The sequence below is a fragment of the Colletotrichum orchidophilum genome, assembly GCF_001831195.1.
Source record: "Colletotrichum orchidophilum strain IMI 309357 chromosome Unknown Scaffold_60.1, whole genome shotgun sequence".
Taxonomy (NCBI): Eukaryota; Fungi; Ascomycota; class Sordariomycetes; order Glomerellales; family Glomerellaceae; genus Colletotrichum; species Colletotrichum orchidophilum.
In genome coordinates this window covers 218,172-239,725 of record NW_019173016.1, presented here as the reverse complement: position 1 = coordinate 239,725, position 21,554 = coordinate 218,172, and the positions used below count along the sequence as shown (strand labels likewise).

The following is a 21,554-nucleotide window of genomic DNA, read 5'->3' as shown; positions in this document are numbered from 1 at the left end:
AAAGAAGCACAAAAAGACTGGTACAAGATCACCCAAAGACCCAAGGCCAAGGAGGCCAAGGAAACAAACAATACAGAAAAAAGACCCAATGGCAATGAATGGTGGTGTGGTGGAAGTAAAAGGAGAAAAGAAGCCATGCGCGTTGGCAGGTAGTGGCCGCGAGAAAAGGCGCAATTGGTGAAGAAGCGAAGTGTTGCCGCTCCCGCTCCCTCCCATGTGATTCGAAGATGGCATCTAAGAAGCAAAGATGTGTACTACGTAAGGAGTTGAGCAGGGTGTACCGACTTGTGTATGTGAAAGAGACAAGGAGGGAGAGAGAGAGAGAAAAGAGGAAGCGGTAGAGTAGGGGCTGGATAAAAGTTGAATGAAGATGACAGGATGAAACCACCCACGGCGCTGACATTGTTCTTTGGCCCTGGAACCCTTGACCTTGCTCTCCGCTGGGACTCGAACGCCTCCCAATCATACAATACACGTCGGAAACGGAATGGGATGTTGGTGTTGGACGGAGGCGAGGGGTTCTGTCCGTTCTCTTTAGGAACACGAATGGAGGGGCTGAAGATGGGGGAAGGAGGAGGGGTATGCGAAACCCGTCGGGAATCGTTGGTCGACGTTGGAATCTGAGTGCGAGGCGGGATGGAGGGAGGGGACGGGACGGGACTGGACAGGTGTCGGGGGGGGTCTCGAGGTCCCTGGGCGGGCGTCCCGGGTCGGGTAGCCGCATCATGCCGCCGGGGTCCCGAGGTGAATTGTAGCGTCTCCCAAGGTTTTCGGCTCCTTGTCTCCCTCCCCCCCGCTTGTTCTCTCCGGGGCAGATAGCAACACCATCCACACTCATTCACACACACACACAAATGCGTTCCAGAATGCCATTGGTAGATGCAAGCCAGATTGTGTAACAATTTCTAACGGTTCGGCCCAGCCTCATCAACGAGGGTCAGGTCCCCTTGCATCATGAGCCCCATTGCCGGACAAACTGGAACCTCCCAGCCTGCCTCCGCCCCCCCCTTCTCCTCCGCCCCTTGGGCCTCCGACAACGGTTGTACGTTTGCGGCGTCGACATCTTCGTTATGTATTGTTGATGGTCATCGTGATGGCAGTGACAGCTGGGCCACACACATGCAGCAGAGATGCAGCATGCACATCCCTCACCACCGGGGAAGGGAACCCTCAATCCGGTTCCTGCGCCTCCTTGAGAGGTCTCACGCCAAGGCAAGCCACCTCGCTTCCTGCTGGAGAAGAATGGGGGAATGATATATCCCCCCCCGGCCTCCTTCCCCCCCACCATTGCAACAACGTCTTCTGTTTCGACGACGTACGAACGAGGGATAAGGCTATGGTGCACTCTACTTCGACAGCATACGAGCGGATGGCGTATTCCTCGATAAGAAGCTGCAGTTCTTATCCAACGGTTGAATGGCTGCCATCATTTTTGAAATACTTTTTTTTTTTTTTTTGAGACGTTTCGTGTTGATAAAGTCGTGCAGGAAATCAGGCGTCGAGACCACGCCGCGAGGTATGGCGCCTGCACGGCTTACGCTGTAAGGTTCTTTCCAGAAATAGTAAATGGAAAGGCTTGCCATTCCAGAGGACTTTGGTGGCGGTTTCCCTCTGATGATCCGGCCCAATGGTGTTGGTGTTTTGGATCAATGGGGGCGGCCAAACCCATCTGGACAAGGCGCCACCGTGGGTTCGTATTCCATCTCACCGAGTAGAATTCGGGGCAGACGCCACCACATCCTCGTATCCTCTCACCAGACTGTCATAAAACGTGCCTGTCTGGAACGTCCTCATTCGGCGAGAATAAGCGTTCGGTAGCGTCGTAGAAGAGAAATTGAAAAATTCAAAAGAAGCAAGACGAAATAGAAAAACAGAAATGATCGTAAAATGTTGAACCAAGCGGTGCTGCCAGTGCCAAAAAAAAAAAAGGGGGGGGGCCCTATTTCCTTTGCTGGCACCAGATATCGAGTCCATATCGCTCCAGTCGGAGTAAGGACGCACCCAGGAGACGGACACCTAGGAGACGGACAAGCCACACGCAGACCTGCGACCTGAGTGTTGGTGGTGGAGGTGGTGATGGCTGAGGTGGTGCTCGGCCGCGACGTCCTCGGAGAGCATGTACTGCCCAATGTGGTGCCGTCCGTGGTGACCAACCGCGGCGTACATGCTCGGGGACGGGGTCGTGACGGTATACTGCTGGCCGTTTGAAAGCGAGCCGGTCGTAGTAGCCGTGGTGGTGGTGGCCGAGGTCGAGGTCTCATCGCTCCCGCGACGGCCTCCGCAGGCCCCTGATGATGATGGCGCGGAGGAGGCGTCGGTATACTTGTAACTCAAATCGGATGGGGAACCTTGCGAGCGGAGACTTGCTTCCGAGGCGCCGAAGATGGACTCGCTGCCGCCGCCGCCGCCGTTAGTCGTAGACGGCGGGTAGCCTCCCATCTCGGCGTTGGAGAGGCGTTGCTGCTGCTGCTGCTGCTGCTGCAGCTGTGTCATGGATGGAAGCGTCAGTGCCGGGGGAGGATACGCCGATATGGGCGAGGTCTCGTAGTTTCCCGAGCCCGCGGGGCCCGAAGTGGCGTAGCTCGTCGTGACATCCGAGCTGGGCGACGGCTGGGGGGTGGGACTGTCCGAGGACTTTGTCGAAGTCGAGGCCGCGTACGACGAGACCGAGGCGGCGGCGACAGGGCCTGCTGGCAGACGCGAGGCCGGGTTGGGGAGGAGACGGTCGCCGCCGCCGGGACCGCTGGTGTGGGGCAGGGAAGCGGCGACATTGGAGAGGGAAAAGGCATGGCCTTCGGTCTGCACCGCTGTCGCCGTGGGACGGTGGACCAACGCCGCGGCGGCGGCGGCGGCGCCGTTGCTGCCATAGCCGTACCCCGCCGCGGCGTCCGTGTTGACGTACAAGTCGCCCGCCGCGCTGGAGGCCGCGGCCGCAGCCTTTGCAGCGGCAGTTACGCGGTAGTATAAACCCGCATCTTGACCGTGGTACTGGTACGGGTATCCCATGGTGGCGGCGGCGGCGGCGGCGGCGGCGGGGCCGTAGTCCACGGCGCCGCTGCCATCGTCTGAGTAGCCCGGGGTGGCGGACCAGCTTGGCATAGTCGCGACTGAATTGTAGTACTTTCCGCCGTAGTAGCCGGCCGAGTTTGGTGGGTAGCGGGACAGGCCGCTGCCATCGTGGATATCGGAGGCGTAGTGGTGAGACGGGGACGTTGTCAGGGGGGAGGCGAGGGCGCTGTGGGCATATGTCCTCGCAGTTTTGAGGTCGTATGGGAATGCTTCTGTGGATTGGACCCAGGGAGCTTCTTGAGAGGCGACCTTGGAAACGTATTAGTCGAGGGAAGGGGGGGGGGGGGGGGGGGGGGGGGGGGGGGTGGGTGGTGGGGGGGGGGGGGAGGGGGGGGGGGGGGGGGGCGCGGGGGGGGTGTGGGGGGGGGGCGGGGGGAGGGGTTGGGGGGGGGGGGGGGGGGGGGGGGGGCGAGGCTCCATAAAGGCTGTAGACTTACTCGTAAAAACATGCAGGATTCGGCGCTGGCAGCCTTGCAGTTTTGGCAAGGAAGTCCGTTGCCCGTGTCTCCGCTGCAGCGAATCTTGCGCTTCCGACAACGGCCACACTGTCCATCTTGTCAGATGCTTCTTTTCTTTTCTTCCCCTTTTTCTCTTTCACCCAACAAACCGTTATGCAGGTTGCCTTGACTACGTACTACTACGTACGTACGTCTCCAATGCGCTCATTCAAGGGCTGTTGCTGTCGTTGAACAGATACCTACTTGAAACAGAAGACTAGGAAACTATACATTAAAAGAAGGCCGAGCAAGGAATTGCAAAGCGTGCCCGGGTTGAAGATATCGATGGTAAAAGGAGTTTTGCTAATGGAAGGGGAAGAAAGAGGGAAAAAAACAAAACAAAAAAACACACAAAGACTTACAGCGACGGCAATGCGCTTGCGGGGCGGTGTATCGGCGTCGTTTTCTCGTTCCGTCATGGTCGATGTCCGCGCTTCTGAAGAATGCGAGTGGTGTCGTGGCTGGCGATCCGGGTAGACGTACGTCGGGTCGGCGCGGCTATATCGTCTTCCGTCTGGGTAGTATGTTGTGCTGACCATGGCTCACAACGACCCAAAAACCCTGCCCTCGGATGATCTTGCTCTATGCCGGGGGCCAAACGCCAACGGGCAAAGTCAAAGAGGAGTTGGTGGCAGACAATGACGATGAACGGTGACGGGTGGCGTAGTGTAGTGCGGGCAGAATTTGGCGCTGTTACAGGAAGCGAGGGGGGGGGCTGGACTGGGCTTTTTTTGGGTTTCGGTGTGGTCAGTTTCTTCTTCTTCGGAGGGGGATGTAAGCGCCTCCTTGGAATGGTTTGTCGGTTGTGAGAGGTTGCCCTCTTTGAGCTGCTGTGCGTTGCTGTGCTTCGCGTTCGCGATGGTAACAAGCTTTTCGACGCTACTGCTGATGCTGTCGTGACCAGGCATCAAGGCCGGCCCTGTCTCGTTTCAACCAGAAAGGATGGAGACCTCCTGCTATGCTTTTTTCTTCTTCAGCAAGTCTGAACTGCGTCGTCGGGGCTGACAGCAATGGGAACTTGGATAAAATGCGTAGGAGAAGGACGCGGAGGACGAGGAGTAGCAGTGGGAGACAACAAGCGGTGCTTGCTGGAGGGATAGACCTTGTTATTTTCCCCACGCCTCCTTGTCAGACGTTGATGTTTTAAAGAAAGAAGAAAGTCGAAAAAGCCTTCCGCTGATGAATATCTCTCCCCAAGGTGGAATGGAGCAGGGCGGCAAGTCTAGACTTATTCAATGTTCCACATGGAAATCAAGAAACAAAACCTGATCAAGCAAGGCCGCGAAGGCATGAACTCAGCCAGCAGCAGATGATGGGAGAGAGAGAGAAAAGGATTGATAATGTAGAAGAAAAAGAAAGGAAAGGAAAACACCAAGGAGAAAACAGGCTTGAAGCAGCTATAACCGGCGAATGTTATACATATCCCAGTCTTGGATTCGCATCTTTGATTCGACCGCGCAAGAGCGATAGCTGGCTTCTGTGTTTGCACCGCTTTTTTCCCTTTCTCTTGACACCTCCGGGAAACACCCACACCCTCTCTGTTCTGTCCACATATCTGTACTCATCAAAGAGTTATTCTCCATCTCGTAGATTTCTACACTCTCTTTCCCCCCATCTTGGGTAGGAGATAAAATCAGGTACTTGAAATTACATCTTCATACCCACACGCCCCCCCCTCTCTTTCGATGTTGGCGCCCACACCCTCATCTCCCCCCCACGAAGCTTGTGGGCCACAAGACACGACATCTGTCATCGGACGGCGATGGAAGACGAGGCTACTACGTACGGTTCTTTTTTTTAAAAAATAAAATAAAAAAAAAATTCCTTCGGGGGAGGGGGTCCTCTGAAAACAGACCGAAAAGATGCATATATACATACAAGGGGGGAGCCGCCGAAGTAACAGAAGCCAGACGCAGTGTAGAATCTTACACCAGCGAGACCCATGTGTGCGGTAGTAGCACCGGTACGGGAAGTCGCAGAAGACAGGCATTAGGAGGGTAGGCCTCCACTTCGACTCTGGCAGTCAGTGACAAACAAGCATAGCTACGGGGGTGGGGAAGGGGGAGGACGAGGTGGCCGGAGTCCTTCTCCAGCCCTCCATTAATGCACTCTGGGGGCTGGAGGGACGGAACGTGGAGAGCAAACGGAAGGGGGCGGCGGCGGAGGAAGAGGAGGGAGAGGAGGAGGAGGAGGGGGGGAGACGAGGGGCGGACGGGGCAAGCAGGGGTCCCGGTCCTGCGTAGGTAGATCTTGTAGGCCCAGCCGGGAGGGAGGTCGATCTAAATCTTGGGTGTATCTTGAAATCTTGATGGGAAAAAGGTCTAGGGTTGGTTCTGGGCCCAATATGGACCCGAGAACTTTGGGGGAAAGATGAGAGAGAGCGAGAGAGACAGAGAGAACGGTCTAAGACCTGTTTCGAGACTGCATTATTTTCTCAGCCGTAGACATGACTTGGAAACCTCGCACACCCAATCAGACCGTACGTTTGATATTCTTCCTGGCTTGGAGAAGCGAGACTGATCTCTCTCTCCATCATCGCCACTACGTAGTAAGAAGAATCTACCCCCCCCCCCCCACCCCCCCCCCCCCCCCGTCCCACACCACGCACTCTGTGAACATAATAAGAAAGTGGTACGGTAACGAAGGAGCACACCTCCAAACACAGGGCTACACACATAGTCCTGTAATCACCCCCACCCTCTTCTTCTGTCGGCACCGAACGCCAGCCTGCCGCTCGGGATCGAGACAGTAAATTAGAATAGTGATGGGAACAAGGAGGGCCACCCCAACAATGTGAGTACATCATTTTCTCGGTTTACACCCCCACGTACTTTCCATTGCTGAAGAAAACTGCCGAGTTTGTTGTATGGTAACCGAGACCTCTATAGAACGCTTGGTGCAAGTCGTGCCAACGGAGAAGTGAAAATGTATTGGACGATGAATCTCCCCGATGAAGAGGTACAAGTATCATGGTAGCCAGGCTGGCTGTTCCATCCCCTACCTAACACGCTCTCCCAAAGTTACTTGCTCGCCAGTCGTCTACAGGAAGAGTGGAATACGGGAAGGGGGCACAAAAGAAACAGAGTACTAAGCAGTGTTATCTGCTTTGAGGAAATGCCACTTCTGAAATGGGAAAGGTGTCTTGCAAAATGACAACGAAGACAACCACAGCAAACACTCGCTCGACGTCGTCCGGGCAAATCGGCCGTCTCGGTCCCACTTGGAGGGTGCAAACCATGACGCTTGATCGTCTGACCCTATCACGACGACTGGTTGATTAAATAGCAGGGCCCATCTTCAGGGAGATTGTGATGTATATGGGCGAAGTCGCACTTTTCCCCCGTCGATGTACACCTAGGCAGAATCCGGGGTATATAGAGTACTTCAACATCGAGAAGAAAAACCTTTGAGTGAGTGAGAGAGAGAGAGATAGAGGGAGAGAGGGAGAGACGAAGATAGAGAGAGGAGCTGCACAAAGCTGAGGGTTACGTGATGCAAGCGGTCCCTGTGTCACCCTGCAAAGCGGCCGTCCCTGCAACACACAGGTCAGGGTGATTAAACCGAGCAAATGCAGAAAAAAACAAAACTGGCCGAACATTTTCCAGACAGACGACACCCCAGAGGCGAGCCATCAAGCGGTACTGGCGCCCCGGTCAAAGTGTGACAATACCGCCAGGTCGTTGAAGAAGAAGAAGTAGAGAAAAATAACAGAGAAAGGGCCAAGGGCGAAGCAGACAACAAGAAAAAAGCAAGAAAATCAACGTTGCTACTGCTGCATGCTGCACGGTGCGTGCAGCAGCGGTCGGTTTCGTTCGCCAAACATCTCCCTGACCGGCCGAGAAAATCCTGTAAGAAATGAGCATCTCAGGATGGGCCATGCCATGCCATGCCATGCTCCATGCTGCAAAGCCCGTCATCTGCATCCAAACAAAATTGAACCATCATCTGCCAGCCGGCAACCGGGAGGTTCCGCGAAGAATTCTCTCTGGCAAACCGATACCCCCAGCTGGCGAACAAGACACAAGAGATACGGCCGGAGGCTTCACAAATAAGATGGCCCCTCCGATACAGCCAGCTGGCGGTGTTGTTTGCTTCCCATTGCTGAGTACTCTTTACATGGGCAAACGCGATGCACGAATATGACCGTCAGAGACAGCCGCCGAGGCCGCCTCAAGAGGCCCAGGGAAGGGGGGCACGCGAAAGGGGCACACGCACACTTGGGCTCCAGATTGGGAACTGCCAAACAAGCCCGTTCACCTCCTACTGCGCTGTTGTGTACTTTGATCCTCAGGCTCGCTCGGTGTGCAGCCCCCCTCCAAAGGCCTGCGCGCTCTTCCTCGTGGCAGATGAGGTATCTCTCTGCATGTTTCTCGCCGACCGCTCCCTCGCTTGTGTTGCAGCCTGGATACTCCGCGACTTGGCGGACCGGGATTTGGTTGGGTCTTCGTCTAGCACATTGCAGTTCCGGCTGCGGCCACGTCTCTGCTTTTGGATAAAGATAGCGGGAAGAGCTCTCGATACCCATCACCCGGGGGCGGGGGGGTTGAGAAACGAAGGGCAGACAGAAATAGCAAACGGGCCGCTGAGGCACGGAGCGATGGTGGGATGTGCGTGTGTATGCGTAGTAATGTGTCGGTGTCGGTGTGGTGTGTGCGGCTCCCTCTTCCCGCTCCTTGCGTTGCCGGTGTAGCTTTTCGCTCATGGGCGGGCAACTGACAATGCATGCCCGTTGACGTGAGTCGTGTTGGTAGGCCATGCCTCTCTGCCTTCTACTGATGCGATGCACCCTCTTCCTCCGCCCGCTGCCGCGAAAGGACCCCGCATCGGGTCGGTTGGTACTTCACGTCGTATACGTTGGCGACGATGGCGATGATGGGTTTGAGAGAAGAGGCTGCAATGCTACGTCGTCCGATATTCCCGTGCATTTGAATCAGGGGTAGCTATCTTGCTGCAGGAGTTTTTAAGTGACCTACTCGCCCGGCGTGGCGTCGTCCTTGTGAATGGCCCTCGGTAACCAGGGGAAGGGGACTCTGTCATGGATGCAATACCCATGCTCGAAGCCGACGGATCCTATTCCCCATCGTGATCCTAACGTCCGTAACGGTGCGTTTTCTCAGGGGTCACCTCGATCCGTGTAAGAAGCTTCTTTGCTCCCTACCGTTGATTTTGACATCCAGGTAGGACTGGAATCGTGAAGCACAAACTTACCGCCCCAGCAAAGTCTTGCTTGACGTCGTCTCACGGCGTGCAAGGTCAATGAGATGTAAAGTCTCAAGCTAGGCAGGACTCGTGTTTCCGCATGAGCTTATTGCCATAGAAGAAAAGGAAGAAAAAAACCCTCTCCCAGTAGATGAGACATGCCCTCGCCTCGTCAGCGACTGTTTGAACCACGCAGGTCTCGCGGGCATATTGCTCATCTCGCTCGTATAAAAAGCCTGCGCCGCGATTCCAAGACAAGAGAAACGAATCCCCCCTTCGCTGAAATTCTAGGAGGGCAGTTCGTATCGAGAGTCGACTGAGATGTTAGTTGGCAGCGTAGCACAGCGTCAGACTGATATCATGCAGGAAAAACCTCGCCCCAACAAGGTGAGGCCGTCATGCTGGCGATCAGGCTGTTGTGATGCAGATCCCTCCTCACCTTTGCCTACTACGGGGCATTTCTTGTGCGTGCCTGCTTTTGGACGGGAGGCAGCTAGCATAACGCACATGGCTCGACGGCTTCGCTGACAACGGAAAATTTTGCTGCCATCTTTCGGGGCGCTGCATCGTACCATCGTACCCGTGAGGCTGCCAGTCATGACCGGAACCAGTTTTTCTATGCAAGCAGCCGTTGGGACGGGACACAGAACCGTGTAAGCGACTGAACCGGATATCAGGGACACAATATCATCTGACAGCCCATGCTAGGGGCGGCCACACCCGGAGCAGATTGATTGAAGTTGTCAGCGATGGGAGAAGCCACCAGGGCCAGGCACTGAAGGAGGCGAAGGGGGCGAAGGAGGCGCAGGAGGCGCAGGAGACGAGACGAGCCGAACCGAGCCGATCAGGCTGCCCCCACAATACCACACTGGCAATAGAGAGTATCAGATTCGCTGGTTTGGGCTTTCGAGTTTGTTCAAGTGCCAGTTTTCGACGTACTGTGCCCAACAAAGGTTACCGTGCCATGGTTTGGTTGGAACAAATCTCTGCATTGGGAGACAATCGGCGTCCTCCGCCTTCAACCTCAGCATCATGGGCCGACCATTGAGCCCCGTGGAGTAGCACAACTGACGAGCCTTGATCTACACGTCTCGCAATGAGGAAAGAAGACCAGTCGCACAGGATTTGGGGAGTTGATGCCTAGCGGCCAAAAAAGCCAGAAATAAAAATGCAGCAGCTCTGCAGACTCGACGTGCTCAACATGCTGTCACTCTCGTGATCCTGTGCCACGTTAGCAGCCGATACTACAGGACGCCTTGAAGGAGACTTGCGAGACCCTACATCGTAGACCGCATCTAGTAGACGCCGACGAAGATGTTGCAGGCGGCAGCGAGGACGAATTCGAACGATAAAGGAGTCGGTCGGTCAGTGTCGGAAGCAAGTTACGAATGCCGCGAGTTTAAGTCATCAGTTTCGTTCCGAAGGCAACCTCGTTTTAGGATTCTAGATGGCAGAGCTGAACTCTGAGGGATGCGAGGATGTGAGCGGAGATTGTCCTGACAGGTCCAAGACGTTGTCGCACAACGCCGGGCCTGCACGCGGCGGCTGCGGACTCTTCATTGAGATGGCGGTACATGGCCCATGGTCCGTCGTCTCTCAATGCCGCTCAAGTGCAGCGCTCCCAGAGCACAGGAACTACCTTGAACGATATGACAACTGACAGATGACAACTTCATCAAACGCAGCGGGCTGATGCAAGTTCCCTTGGCAACACCAGGGAGTGCATCATCCCCACTTCCGCGGGGTGTGTTCCATCTTCCCGGCCGCTTACTTGCATGGGCTCTGCAAATGGAAAAGGCTTTTGATAGCATGTTTGCAACGGCGAAACGAGACCTATCCTGTTTCGAGCAACCCATTCGCCATGTGCGACGTAGATCCAAGCCCCACGGTTTTCTCTCCCATGGCAACTTCCCCCTTCCCTCATCCCCACATCCGGACGTCCCTAGTCGACAACCAGATGCGACGGGGTGGCTTGCAAGCAGGTGGCCGTAGTGGATCTCGGCAGGTCGACGAGATTTTGTTGTTCATGAACATGAGCCTTACGCGGGCGGCAGTGGCGATATTGGTGTCAATTTTATGTATTTCTTAGGGTCTACATCTGTAGCTCACCGCGCTGCTGCAAACTGCGGCCTGGTCAACGGCGGCTGGGTATAGTTTGAATGGTATTGTCGGAGACGAAAAGAAATGAGATGCGCGTCTTGTAGTGCTGCTGCTGCTGCTGCTACTACCTTCGTCTGTCCGAGTCTCGATCCCTGCCTCGATTCCGATTATCCCAGTCTCTGCGTTCTCTGCGACGCGAGTCCCGATCGTCACGCCGCCGCTCGTATTGATCGTACCGTCGGCCGGAACCTCGATCGTCGGATCGGTATCGATCTCCATCTCCTCTGCTGTCCCTATCCATGGCCCTTGAGCGTCCGGGGCTTCGACTGCGTCTCCGCACCTGTTCCGATCTGGGTCGATCTCTGTCCCGTTGATCTCTGTCTTGCTCTGGTTGCTTATCTGATTCGGGACGACGGTCTTTGGCGCGTTGGTGGCGACCCTTCATTTCCTCGTCTCCGTACACAAGATCATAATCGTCTCCATTCCGCTCGTATTCGTCACGGTACTGCCGCCTCTTTTCGAGTTCGTCAACACCTCCGAATCCACCCCTCGAAGCGTGTTTTCTGCGCTTCTGGTTTGTATCGTCTCTCCAGACCTGTTGCAGCTTGCTCACACTCTGCGAGAAGTCTACGTGAATACGGCGGTCGTCGATGAGGACATCCTGCATCTTGGCATAGGCAGCCTCGCAAGATGCCTTATCGGCATACTCGATAAAAGCGTACTGAAGACTGTCGCCTGTCTTGGCATCACGAATGACCTCGCAACTCAAAATCTTGCCGAAGCGGCCAAAGATGAGCTCCAAGTCGGCGTCCGTAGTGACGGGGTTGAGCTTGCAGACGAAGAGGACGTTTTCAGGGGGAGCGACCTCGGCAAATGGAAGGTCACCCATCATTTCCAGAGTGAGAGCCTGGGCCCGTGCCTCTCGGTCCCTCCGCCGCTTCTCGATCGCCTCCTCATCCAGATCATCATCTTCATGCAGCGCAGCCTCGTCCGCAATTCGAACGGTCTCGAGTTGTGACTTGGTCGGAGGAGGCGAAGCACTGGGCTCTCGCAGCTCGGGAGGGTCGGGGTACGGGTCATCGAGAATGATGGTGTGCTTGATTCGGATGTCGATGAGCGGGTGCCCCTTGTCGTCGACGATGGCCTCATTGATCTTTTCCAATACATCGAAGCCCTCAACGACTTTGCCAAACACCGCGGCCTTGCCGTCTAAATAATCCGTCTCATCGCCCAACGTAATGATGAACTGGGAGGCGGCCACGCGGGTATCCGGGTCCGAATCCAGGGGCGCTGTAGCCATGCTCACAGTGCCTCGCTCGAGGTGCTTCAGCTTCGGGTGGAAGAAGGCCGGGAACATCTTCTTGGAGCTGTCGCCCGACAACAGGCCCCAGATGGACGTGCCTCCATCAGATTGTTTCGACAAGGGTCCGAGAGGGTCGCCAGTCTGGAAGGAAAAGTTCTTTTGGACAGAGTGGACTGGCGAAAAGTTGTAGTATTTCACTTTGCAGAGCTTCAGGAAACTAGACGTCTTTGGTTAGCTGAGCAAGAGCGTTGTAGCGTTGACGAAGAGCCGCAACTTACTTTTCGCACAACTTGGGCGCGTAGTCGACCAGCAGGTCAATCACGATATCGCCAGAGCTGGTTTCCAAGAGCACCGACATGGCGACGATGGGAGTCGCCTCTCGCTGGCGTCGTCTTCGTCGATGTCGTCTTCCTCGTCTTCCTAGCCGTCGATAGCTTTGGCCTGAACAGGGCTTTCCAGAGCGGAGTGTTTTTCTTGGCCCTGCGAATTGACCAACACGGACAATTCAGCCGATTCGAGTGTCTCGCTTGACCAAAAGACACGAGATCTTCAACGCGAAGCTTCCCGCATGGGCGGAAGGTAGCTGCGCAAGCTAGGCTCGGGCGGCGGCGGTAGTGGTGGGGTTGGAGCGTGTGCGTGGTGGTTGACAATGTTTGCGGCCAAAGTGATGTAGGAGCTGGCCAGTCCGCGAGGCAACGGCAGGGAAAGAAAGGCCGTCTCGTCACATAGTGCGGGAGTCTGTAATGACTGTTATTCGCACGATACCAGAGGTGCACGATACAAGAGATTAGCGAATTGGATGAGGGCAGGGGCAGCTTTGAGTGGACTGCGCTCCACTTATCTGCGTTTGGAGCTTGAGGTGGAGTTTGGCCGATTCGCTGGCGCTGCGGGAAATTTTTATGTTTTTGGATTCGTTCATTTTCTTATTTTGGCAGCGCAGCATAATAGGTACTTACCTACCTTAGCACGACGTTGACAAAAATAAGGACATACCTTAAGGCTCTCACTACCATAATCCTGTCTGCATCCGTACTTTTTAGCACAACTCGCAACAAGTTGACTTATAGACAGGATATATAAACAGTAGTTTTATAATTTCAAAGACATTGTGAATCTTTTGGTAATTTTTCAATATATTTATTTCTATACTTCAGACTGTAGAAAGTCTGTTCTAGTCAGAGAGGTATGTTAGGTGTGTCCTTATTTTGACAGCGCAGCATACCTGGCCACCTACCTAGGGATTGCCAGGTCTGCCTGCTACTGCATATTTTGAGCAATCAGCCCAGGGAGCTTCCAGAGGGAATGTCACGCATACATCTCCAACTCCGCATGCATCCATGGTGATCTATCTCCCATCGTGCTGGAACCATTGTGCCATGCTTTCAACACCATAGACGAGTCTGACCAGTGTAATCATCCAAATCGAAACAAATGTCTATGCGAAAAGTATAGTTAAGGTTGGTAATTGGTGTCATTTCAGTCATTACAAACTCTATGGATGTTTGTGCGTGGTATCCTGCAGCCACCCAAAGGAAAAGGAAATGAACAAAAAAAAAAAAAAGGGCAGCCAGGCTTTCATGTCCGACCAGCCTCGCCAGAAAATAACACCAAATATCCGACAGGCGAGATGAAGGTCGTCTTCGTCCTCGCCTGTATGCACTAGCTTTTCCCTTCTCTGATGAGCAAAACGACCCATGTCGTGGCCATATCCATGCCATGCCTTTCTCGGCAAATGTTGAAATTCCCACACACTTCCCTCAAACGCCACTCGACGGGGTTGGTTGATTCTCCTGTCAATCCAACGCCTGAAAAGAAAAAAGAAAAAAAAAAGGGGGGTCCGGAGCTATTAGGTAGGTTGAAAATAGACCAATAATTAACCCCTCCCAATGCTGCGCTTTTTGTGTCACTCCGCAAAGACCAGTGTGAGATGATAAAATCTCACGGGGCACTCTTGCGTCGTCTCTCCGAACGGAGTTCCTTTTCCGTGTCCATGAGCCGACACTGCACCCACATGCGGAACGAGCTGTCGCTCCGCACCTGCTCGCAGCTGAGAAGCTCCATCAGGGCCCGCTTCATGCCCTCGTTGACGTCGAAGAGGCGCTGCTCCTCCTCGGCGACCGCCCAGATGGTCGTCTCGTCGGCGATGGGCGCGAGCGAGCTGCTGCGGCGGGCCTTGGGGCTCGATAGCGACGTGCGGCGGCTTCGGCTGTGGTGCCTCCTACCGCCGTTGGGGTACTGGCCAAAGGGCGAGCAGGTGCTGCGCGTCGGCGATACGGAAGGTGACGAAGAGAGGGAGGTGTTGGAGGTCGTCATGGGGCGGATCGTGTCCAGGTGCTGGCGGAGCTCCTCGTGTTGGGACTGGAGGAGGAGGTACTGCTGGAGGGCAAAGTTGGAGGTCTGCTCCTGGGAGGACAGGGTGGTCGCGGCGGCCATTTTTGACGTTGGTGGATGTGGTAATGATAGTGTGCAAGTAATGTGTCTTTGGGCTATTGACGAGCCCATCGGAAATATGTGTTTCGTTTGTGGGCGTGGATGAGGTGAGTATATGGGCTTTTCCAAGGAACCCAGGCGGAAAACAATGTTCGGAAGCGATATCGAATGGTGTGTGGGTGTAGACGTGTGTGTGTGCCTTGGTGAGATGGTCTCGTAGTGACGGGAGTGGGTAAGTCGATGTCGTCAACGTGATGTGGTCTTGGACACCGCAATGGTTCTCAACGAGACTTATATAGAGTGTTGACGCTGTTACTATGTGTGTATGCTTCTTTTCGTCTTCGATAAGGGAAAAGAAGAGGCGTTTATTCGGGTTGGCGTAATGGCTGGGAGACGGAAGAGTAGTTGACTCGTGGTTTTGGGCCGAAGGTTCGGGTGCGAGTGAGCAGGTGGTGTCGAGTACTAATACCAAATGAGGTACTTTGAGTCTCTTGCGACTCCTGGAGCTACCGCCCTGTCAATGGCGTCGATCAATGGTGGATCCAGCGTCCTTTGTCTCCTTTCAATCGAACCCCCGTTGGCGTGCGAGACGAGGAGACGACGGGCGGGTGTGCGTTGGAGCTTGCGGGGGTCGCTGGTTAAACGGTCTCGAAAGCCCCTCTCAGCTGTCGGTAATAAATGTGAAAAAGAGGAGTAGAACAAGAGGGCGTGGCCGTTGTCGGACAGATGTTTGGTCAGATTGGTCAGAGATTGAGGGCCTCTCTGGGGAAAATAGACGGCAAGGGGGTTGGTGGATGGGGGAATCAAGTAATATGTATGTAAGGTGTGATAACGTGTGCTTGTTTTGTTTCTCTGCGATAGGCGTGTGGACGGTGTGGTTTATGTGCCTCTCTCCTTTTGCAGTTTGCGGTGTGCACGTCCGATGCAGAGTCGATGCAGACAGATGCAGGATAACGCAGCGAGGTACCTAGGTAGCTTCCCCGGTAGTCGATGGTCTTTTGTTTTTTTTTTGGTTGTTTTTTATTAATAGGCACTTGTGGATGGCCCGGAAGTGATGAGCGGAGTCGTGGGCGATGCGCAAAGAGGGGAACTCTGGAGACTCTACGTAAGAATCGCGTTGTCGCCGTCCTCCGGTCTCTGCATAAGTAATAAAGTATTCCGGGATTTGGCAAGACTCAGGTACAGCAATCAAAGCTTGGACTGCCTCGTGGAAATGGTACGTTCAATGGCGCCAAATATAACTGCAAGCCACAGGGCGTTTAACCACCGGCCGGGATGCGGTTGACAATGTTCAGGTCCCGGGTTGTGTGCAAGTCCCACTGCTAATATACGACGTATCGAGTACACGCGTTGCAGAGAAAAACAGGGTAACGGGTGTGGGCAAATTCGGTAGCCAAGACTCGGGAGTAAAAGAATAAGTGAAAAAAACGTGAGAGATGTGCGCGAGCGAGCTTGGTGTGGAAAGGGGCTGCGATGGCGCCGGCCGACAACCATGAGTTGGGTTGGAAGCTTTTTTTTTTTTTTTTTTTTTTAAAGCCCACGATGCCCTGGATGGACTGGTTCAGGTTTGTCGTCGCAGAGTCAAAGCCCAATCGGCTAAAACCTTTGCTAGCTTGAAAGTGGTTGGCGGTGTTTCCGTCGTCCGTGGCAGAGGGGATCCAGAAACTTTTTTGTTTCTCCTCCCGTTGGAATATGCTTTTTGGGGGGGGAAGAGGAGAAATACGGATAGGTACCCTTGAAAAGCCAACTTTGGGGTGTGTGAGAACGTGCGTGTGTGTCTCTTTGTGATGTGTGCGTCTGTCTCTGCCTCTGATTTGTGCGTGATGATAATGATACTGATTATGAGAGGAGCCCAACTACCTAATCATGGCGGCCGATAGCGTAAGACGGGATGGGACGGGCGTACACCTATGTATGGATGTCTGGGAAATGGGTGTGGAGGGACACACTCTCCACAGCCCCTGGTCCAATTAATAGACCCGGTCCAGCCCGGTTGTGATGCTGAGCCCGGTGGGAACAGCGTAATACGAAGAGGGACCCGGGAGAGTTGCGTGCTCGCAATGTCAAAATTCGTAGGCGTTTCTCGGAAGGAGAGACTGTGGAGGCCGGTTCGCTGTCGGTGGTGCAATAAACCTGTTCAATGCTGCGCTATTCCGACAAGAATAAGAATGGCCACGGCGTGCGCCTGGTTCATGCGGTTCAGGGGCGAGAAACGCCGCGACTAGTTGGTCCACGTTGTTGGCTAGGCCTTGTTCTGATTTGCGTAGCGCAGCCTGCCGCAGACGATAGCGCTATCTTTGGTTGTTCTTCTTGGGTGGTCGCTGGCGCCCCGGTACGAGTTTCCTACCCAAAAGGGCCAAAGGGGCGACGTGATGATGATACGCAGGGTCGTGTCGGCGTGGCGCTGCTAGGGCCGACTTGGTAAGATTGTGATACCGACGATGCGGTTGGGAGACGCGATAACAGAGTTCGTTGACTGGGTGTGAGAACCCCTGGGCGCGGGCTCGACCTCAGCTGGCTGCACGTGTGTTCGCTAATGTGGTTGCCGTCCCGATGATGTGATGCCTGAAGGTGTCTGACAAACAAAAGCTTCACGAAGCTGAGTTGATCGTGTTGACTTTGCTGCTGCTGATGCTGCGCAGGCCGGTGGCTGTGCGTCCTCGTGTCTGCGGAGACGGCCTCTTGTTCTCGTGATTGTCGACGTAGTTGCAGGTATTGTGATCCGTGTTCAAGTTTTTGCTGGTCTTCCAAGGGCTCGGGGGTGTACCAAGTTATATCACAGTGATACATAGCAATGCAGGGAAGACTGGAATTAATCAACAGTGTCTCGCCGAGATCTGATATAGATGAACTTGTAAGTGAGCTTTTGTCTTGAGGGGGCTTGACGCTGATGAGGCTGGTGGCATTATGTAGGTCACATCATCCCTCATGAAATGAATCTGAGCACAAGTGACGTACATGCCTCAGAAAAAGCCCATGTGGCTCACCACCGCTTGGGTCTCGCCTACGAATATCAATCACACGTTTTCCAGCCTGGTTTTACCCCGATGAGGTAGGTATTCATCGGGTAATTTTCTGTTTGTTTGTTTTTTGTGGCCCTGGGCTATGGATACTTACCCAAGGAACCGCTAGCGCTCGCTTTGAATGGACGCTCCCCGCGCCGGCAAAGGTTTCCGAGCAGACAGAGTGTGGCCAATGCTGGAAGGCAAATTTCCCGCAAGGGTGTGATCCTGTTTTGCTTTGCTTTCAGACGAAAGCTAATAATTCGTGTTGCGGGAGATCCCTTGAGCAAAACGTCTTTGACCAGCCGTCTGGTTGGTCCATGGTTTCAAGTACAGCCCGGGGTCGAGATGAGCGGGAAATATGACAGCGCCCAAGAAAGACAACGGACGATTGAACGGTGAGCGGCGAAGGGTGTACACACCGCGCGGCTCGGGGGCGATAAGATACTTCGGTTCTGACAGGTCGGAGACAACCAACCTTGCGTGTGGGTGCATGGGGTTTGGGGGTTCAACACCAAGGCCCAAAGTGGGTACGCAACCGGACGTATCGTCCGGAGAGAACTTCACCTTCTCAGTTCGGTTTACTGGCGCCTGTCTACGCAGCTCGACCGAAGCTTGGGGCCTTGGGGGTTGCCTCATCGTCAAATGATCGGTCGGCGCCAGATATCTCTGACAGTCCAGGCTCTGCGATCGACGGGCCAGCGTACGCAACCTAACCGCAACCACGAGACCAGCAGGCTGTGAGGCACGGGGTTCGTACCTTGCAGAGAAGGCCCTTCGGGTCCCAATAGAAAGAATAGCGGCTGGCGGTCGATCCAAGCATGTTTTGACAAGTCGCGGACCACACCATCCCAACACACAATCAACTGACCGATCTTTTCGTAGGACCAGCGCCGGCCTTTTAGAACCGAGACAATTTGATGCTCGTCCTCGGGCGGATGCGATGACTTCATAACCTCGTTTCAAAGGCTTCCCGGTGCCCTGTTTGTCTCCGCCTTTTCTTCGCTTCCGCTCTCCTGATCCCTCTCCAAGTTCCTTTCCCATCGCTTTGAAAACTTCATGCCTGGTAAGTCAGGAAACCCCCCAATGGTCAGACCAGAGTCCCAGTGTATTGGCAGCACGCTTGTGCTCCGGAAAATACCAGCCTGCCCAATCATCAAGCTCCCAAAGACTTCTGGCACTTTGGCTGATGTGCAGGGGGCAGCTCCTTCGTGCGAGCCACACGACCACCCCCAACGTCACTCTGACTGACCTGGCTGGCATGGTGTTTGCCGCCCTCCATTCTCCTGGTCGTGATTTCAGCCACATCTCTGGTAATCGACAGGATGACGTCCAGCTGTTCATTGACCCATCAAAAGGTCGTCGTCCACGAACAAGCCGGAGCGTAATGTCCGTTCCCGGTTGCCAGCGGAGCGCCTGGGCCTTACGTAAAGTTCATTCCTACCCAACAAAGCTTTGCACCTCGAATTGAGTTTCTGGCGAGCAGACCGAGGGCGAGAAGGAAACATGGTGGCCTTTCATCTCAGAACGCATCCGGTTGCACTTGAACTCTCTGCGCGTCCTGAGACTGCCGGAGCATCAGACCATACCGTCTTGGCCCCAGAATGCGGGGAAGCTGGGCCCCGGGATGTGCATGAAGTTGACAGCCGATAACACGAGAATCGACTGGTCGGAATCTTGTTCAAGATGGCATGATGGTTGGAAACCTTGGGGTGCATCTTCATGATCGTGACTTTGGTCGGTGCCGTGGCCTGACTTCAGTTCCGAATCTTCATCGTTGGTCCGGAGGGAATGTGCTATTCGCTATTCGAGGCGCCCATCCATGCCCAACTCACCAGTTTCCCCTCCGCATTACCTGCGGATCGTCGGTCTTCGGGAGGCCTTCTGCTACTCGAGACGACGCATCCCCCTCTCCGGAGCTCAGCTTGGACCCTGATTTTTGGGTCGTACGCAGGTCATCGGGACCCTTGTTGGGCCTCCATACAGCCTGCGTGGTGGGATGCAACCCCGAGGTATCAGCGAGCTAACTTAGATTGCATCATTTTCGCTCAGGAACTCTCCTGGTTGTTTATGATGGCTTGCTGCGTCTCCCGGCCTGCCTGTCATCATGCCACTCACTAAGCGATGGCGCGCGTGCCAAAGTATCGAAGCCAAGCTTGCTCCTAATAGCGAAATGAAGCTCCGAACTTCGTATTATTTTGAGTTGCCCCAAGTTGCATCTCGTGCCGTCTTTGTGTTGCAAAAGTCCCGTATGTTTGTCCACAAGCTTCCATTTTGTGTGTTACTTTGGAGGGTAGCAATGATCAGATATTGGAAGCTGACAAAAGGAAGGCGCCGGGATCGTGACTAACACCACGCCTCGCCTGAGGCAGCACCTCACCATATCGCACTTGTAGTCGGCGGTGCTGAGACTCGACAAATTCGAATGGGCACGCTATCATTGTAGAACGGTCCCTTTTGCCGCTGTCTCGGAGGGATGGAAAAGTCGACATAGCTCAAGCCCATCTCGCGCTGACGGCAACGGCTGCAAAAGGCCTCGAACGTGACCTCATTCCGCTGGGTCGCGGATATCAAAACCTGTACGGCAGGGAACAAGGCAAAGAGCTCTTCGAGGGTTGCTATGAGGGCCGGAATGATGCTCTGGTCATAGGTGATGTCTGCTCCGATCACAATATCAACATCATCGCCGTTATTCCACTTTTGATCCTCTGTTCCAACGAGAGCATGCCCCCATCTGAGCTCCATGGGTCTGATGAGGGTGCTATCTTGCAGGTCGTTAAGGAAGAAGCTCTCTGGAAGGTTATTGATCACATCATCGGATCCATCGGAAGCTACAACGTGAGTGGCGCCGAGATGGTTGACGCAAAGGATTGCCAGGTATCCAGTACCTGCTCCAAGCTCAAGGACTCGCTTCCCTTGGACGAGGTCTTGATTCTCGCAAAGGAACTGCCCGAGATGTAGCGCGGCTTCCCATGTTCGGAGACCCGTGGTGCCGGAGGCAGAGATCAGCGAGCGGGCCTCAAGCAGGGTGATGTCAGGCGGAGGCGAGTGCCTAGGCCGGGGGCTCTGTTCGAGACCACTCAGGTGATATGTGACATATGATTTCTGCTGAGCAGAGGATACCTCAGAAGGAATTGGAGCTGAAAGAGATTCGGACAAGGCCGTCATGAGATCTTCCGAAACTTCCTAAGCACAGTTAGAAGGAGATGCCCATAGCCGACAGCAAAGCGTCATGCCACGGCGCTATCTAGAAAGAATTGGGACGTACATATTGGTCCCAATCATCGATGCTAGACTCTATTCTGGCAACAAGCTCTTTCAGAATCCGGAGGCGATATCTTGCAGGAGGAGGATAACGAGGGCCTTGTTCTGAGAAGAGTTTCTTATAGATGGTGTCTTGGGCTGGTGGTTCACGGATGATCTCTGCAGTAGGATACTCGAGTGTTGACTCAAGCTGAAGATACTGGTAGCAGAAACGGTCGACGGAGTCTGATGCAGATAGGATTCCGGCCATGGTGGTCGAGAATTGTTGCAAAACCCTGAAAAATATCGTATGTTGCCCTATACGGTGAGGTGTAGAGCTTCAATATCGGGTGGTTGCAAAGGGTACAGCCTCAGTTTACGGCCACTGAATGCTTGTGCAGACGCAGACGATAAATGATGAGCTCTGCAGCAGAAGTGAGCATTGAACAGCCCTATGATTGAGAGAGAGAGTCGTCCCCCAGCAAAATCCTGAAGGTACGAGATCTTAAGAGGCTGCAAAATTCGGCCAGACCAAAAGTCGAAAACATCTCTGGATCGTAGGCTCGGGATGTACAAAATGCACAACGATTGATGCTGACTCAGAAGGAAGCCGATCACCGTGCAAACACCGTGCCAAGTGCACACGATCCATCTGTCAATCACATGACCATTCTGGAGAGTTGAAGAGGTCCGTGCCTCATTCTTACCCAC

General features: G+C 54.3%; 6 protein-coding genes across 6 annotated transcripts; all 6 read right to left on the bottom strand.

The window, feature by feature from the left end:
• Window positions 1-2,016: 2,016 nt before the first annotated feature.
• CORC01_07514 (uncharacterized protein) lies at window positions 2,017-4,105 on the bottom strand (the record flags this gene model as incomplete). The annotated part of the gene is made up of 3 exons (XM_022619150.1): window positions 2,017-3,318; window positions 3,507-3,614; window positions 3,929-4,105. 3 exons carry the CDS (start codon window positions 4,103-4,105, stop codon window positions 2,017-2,019), a joined length of 1,587 nt encoding a protein of 528 aa, XP_022474415.1.
• Window positions 4,106-7,608: 3,503 nt separating this feature from the next.
• On the bottom strand, window positions 7,609-8,268 carry CORC01_07513 (uncharacterized protein; the record flags this gene model as incomplete). The annotated part of the gene is made up of 1 exon (XM_022619149.1): window positions 7,609-8,268. One exon carries the CDS (start codon window positions 8,266-8,268, stop codon window positions 7,609-7,611), a length of 660 nt encoding a protein of 219 aa, XP_022474414.1.
• A 2,721-nt stretch (window positions 8,269-10,989) lies between these two features.
• Window positions 10,990-12,526, bottom strand: CORC01_07512 (RNA recognition domain-containing protein; the record flags this gene model as incomplete). Its single annotated transcript, XM_022619148.1, has 2 exons — window positions 10,990-12,385; window positions 12,447-12,526. The coding sequence occupies 2 exons, from the start codon at window positions 12,524-12,526 to the stop codon at window positions 10,990-10,992; spliced, it is 1,476 nt and encodes a 491-aa protein (XP_022474413.1).
• Window positions 12,527-14,106: 1,580 nt separating this feature from the next.
• CORC01_07511 (uncharacterized protein) lies at window positions 14,107-14,601 on the bottom strand (the record flags this gene model as incomplete). Its single annotated transcript, XM_022619147.1, has 1 exon — window positions 14,107-14,601. The coding sequence occupies one exon, from the start codon at window positions 14,599-14,601 to the stop codon at window positions 14,107-14,109; it is 495 nt and encodes a 164-aa protein (XP_022474412.1).
• A 2,340-nt stretch (window positions 14,602-16,941) lies between these two features.
• Window positions 16,942-17,388, bottom strand: CORC01_07510 (uncharacterized protein; the record flags this gene model as incomplete). Its single annotated transcript, XM_022619146.1, has 1 exon — window positions 16,942-17,388. One exon carries the CDS (start codon window positions 17,386-17,388, stop codon window positions 16,942-16,944), a length of 447 nt encoding a protein of 148 aa, XP_022474411.1.
• A 2,588-nt stretch (window positions 17,389-19,976) lies between these two features.
• CORC01_07509 (uncharacterized protein) lies at window positions 19,977-21,114 on the bottom strand (the record flags this gene model as incomplete). Its single annotated transcript, XM_022619145.1, has 2 exons — window positions 19,977-20,786; window positions 20,869-21,114. 2 exons carry the CDS (start codon window positions 21,112-21,114, stop codon window positions 19,977-19,979), a joined length of 1,056 nt encoding a protein of 351 aa, XP_022474410.1.
• Window positions 21,115-21,554: the final 440 nt, after the last annotated feature.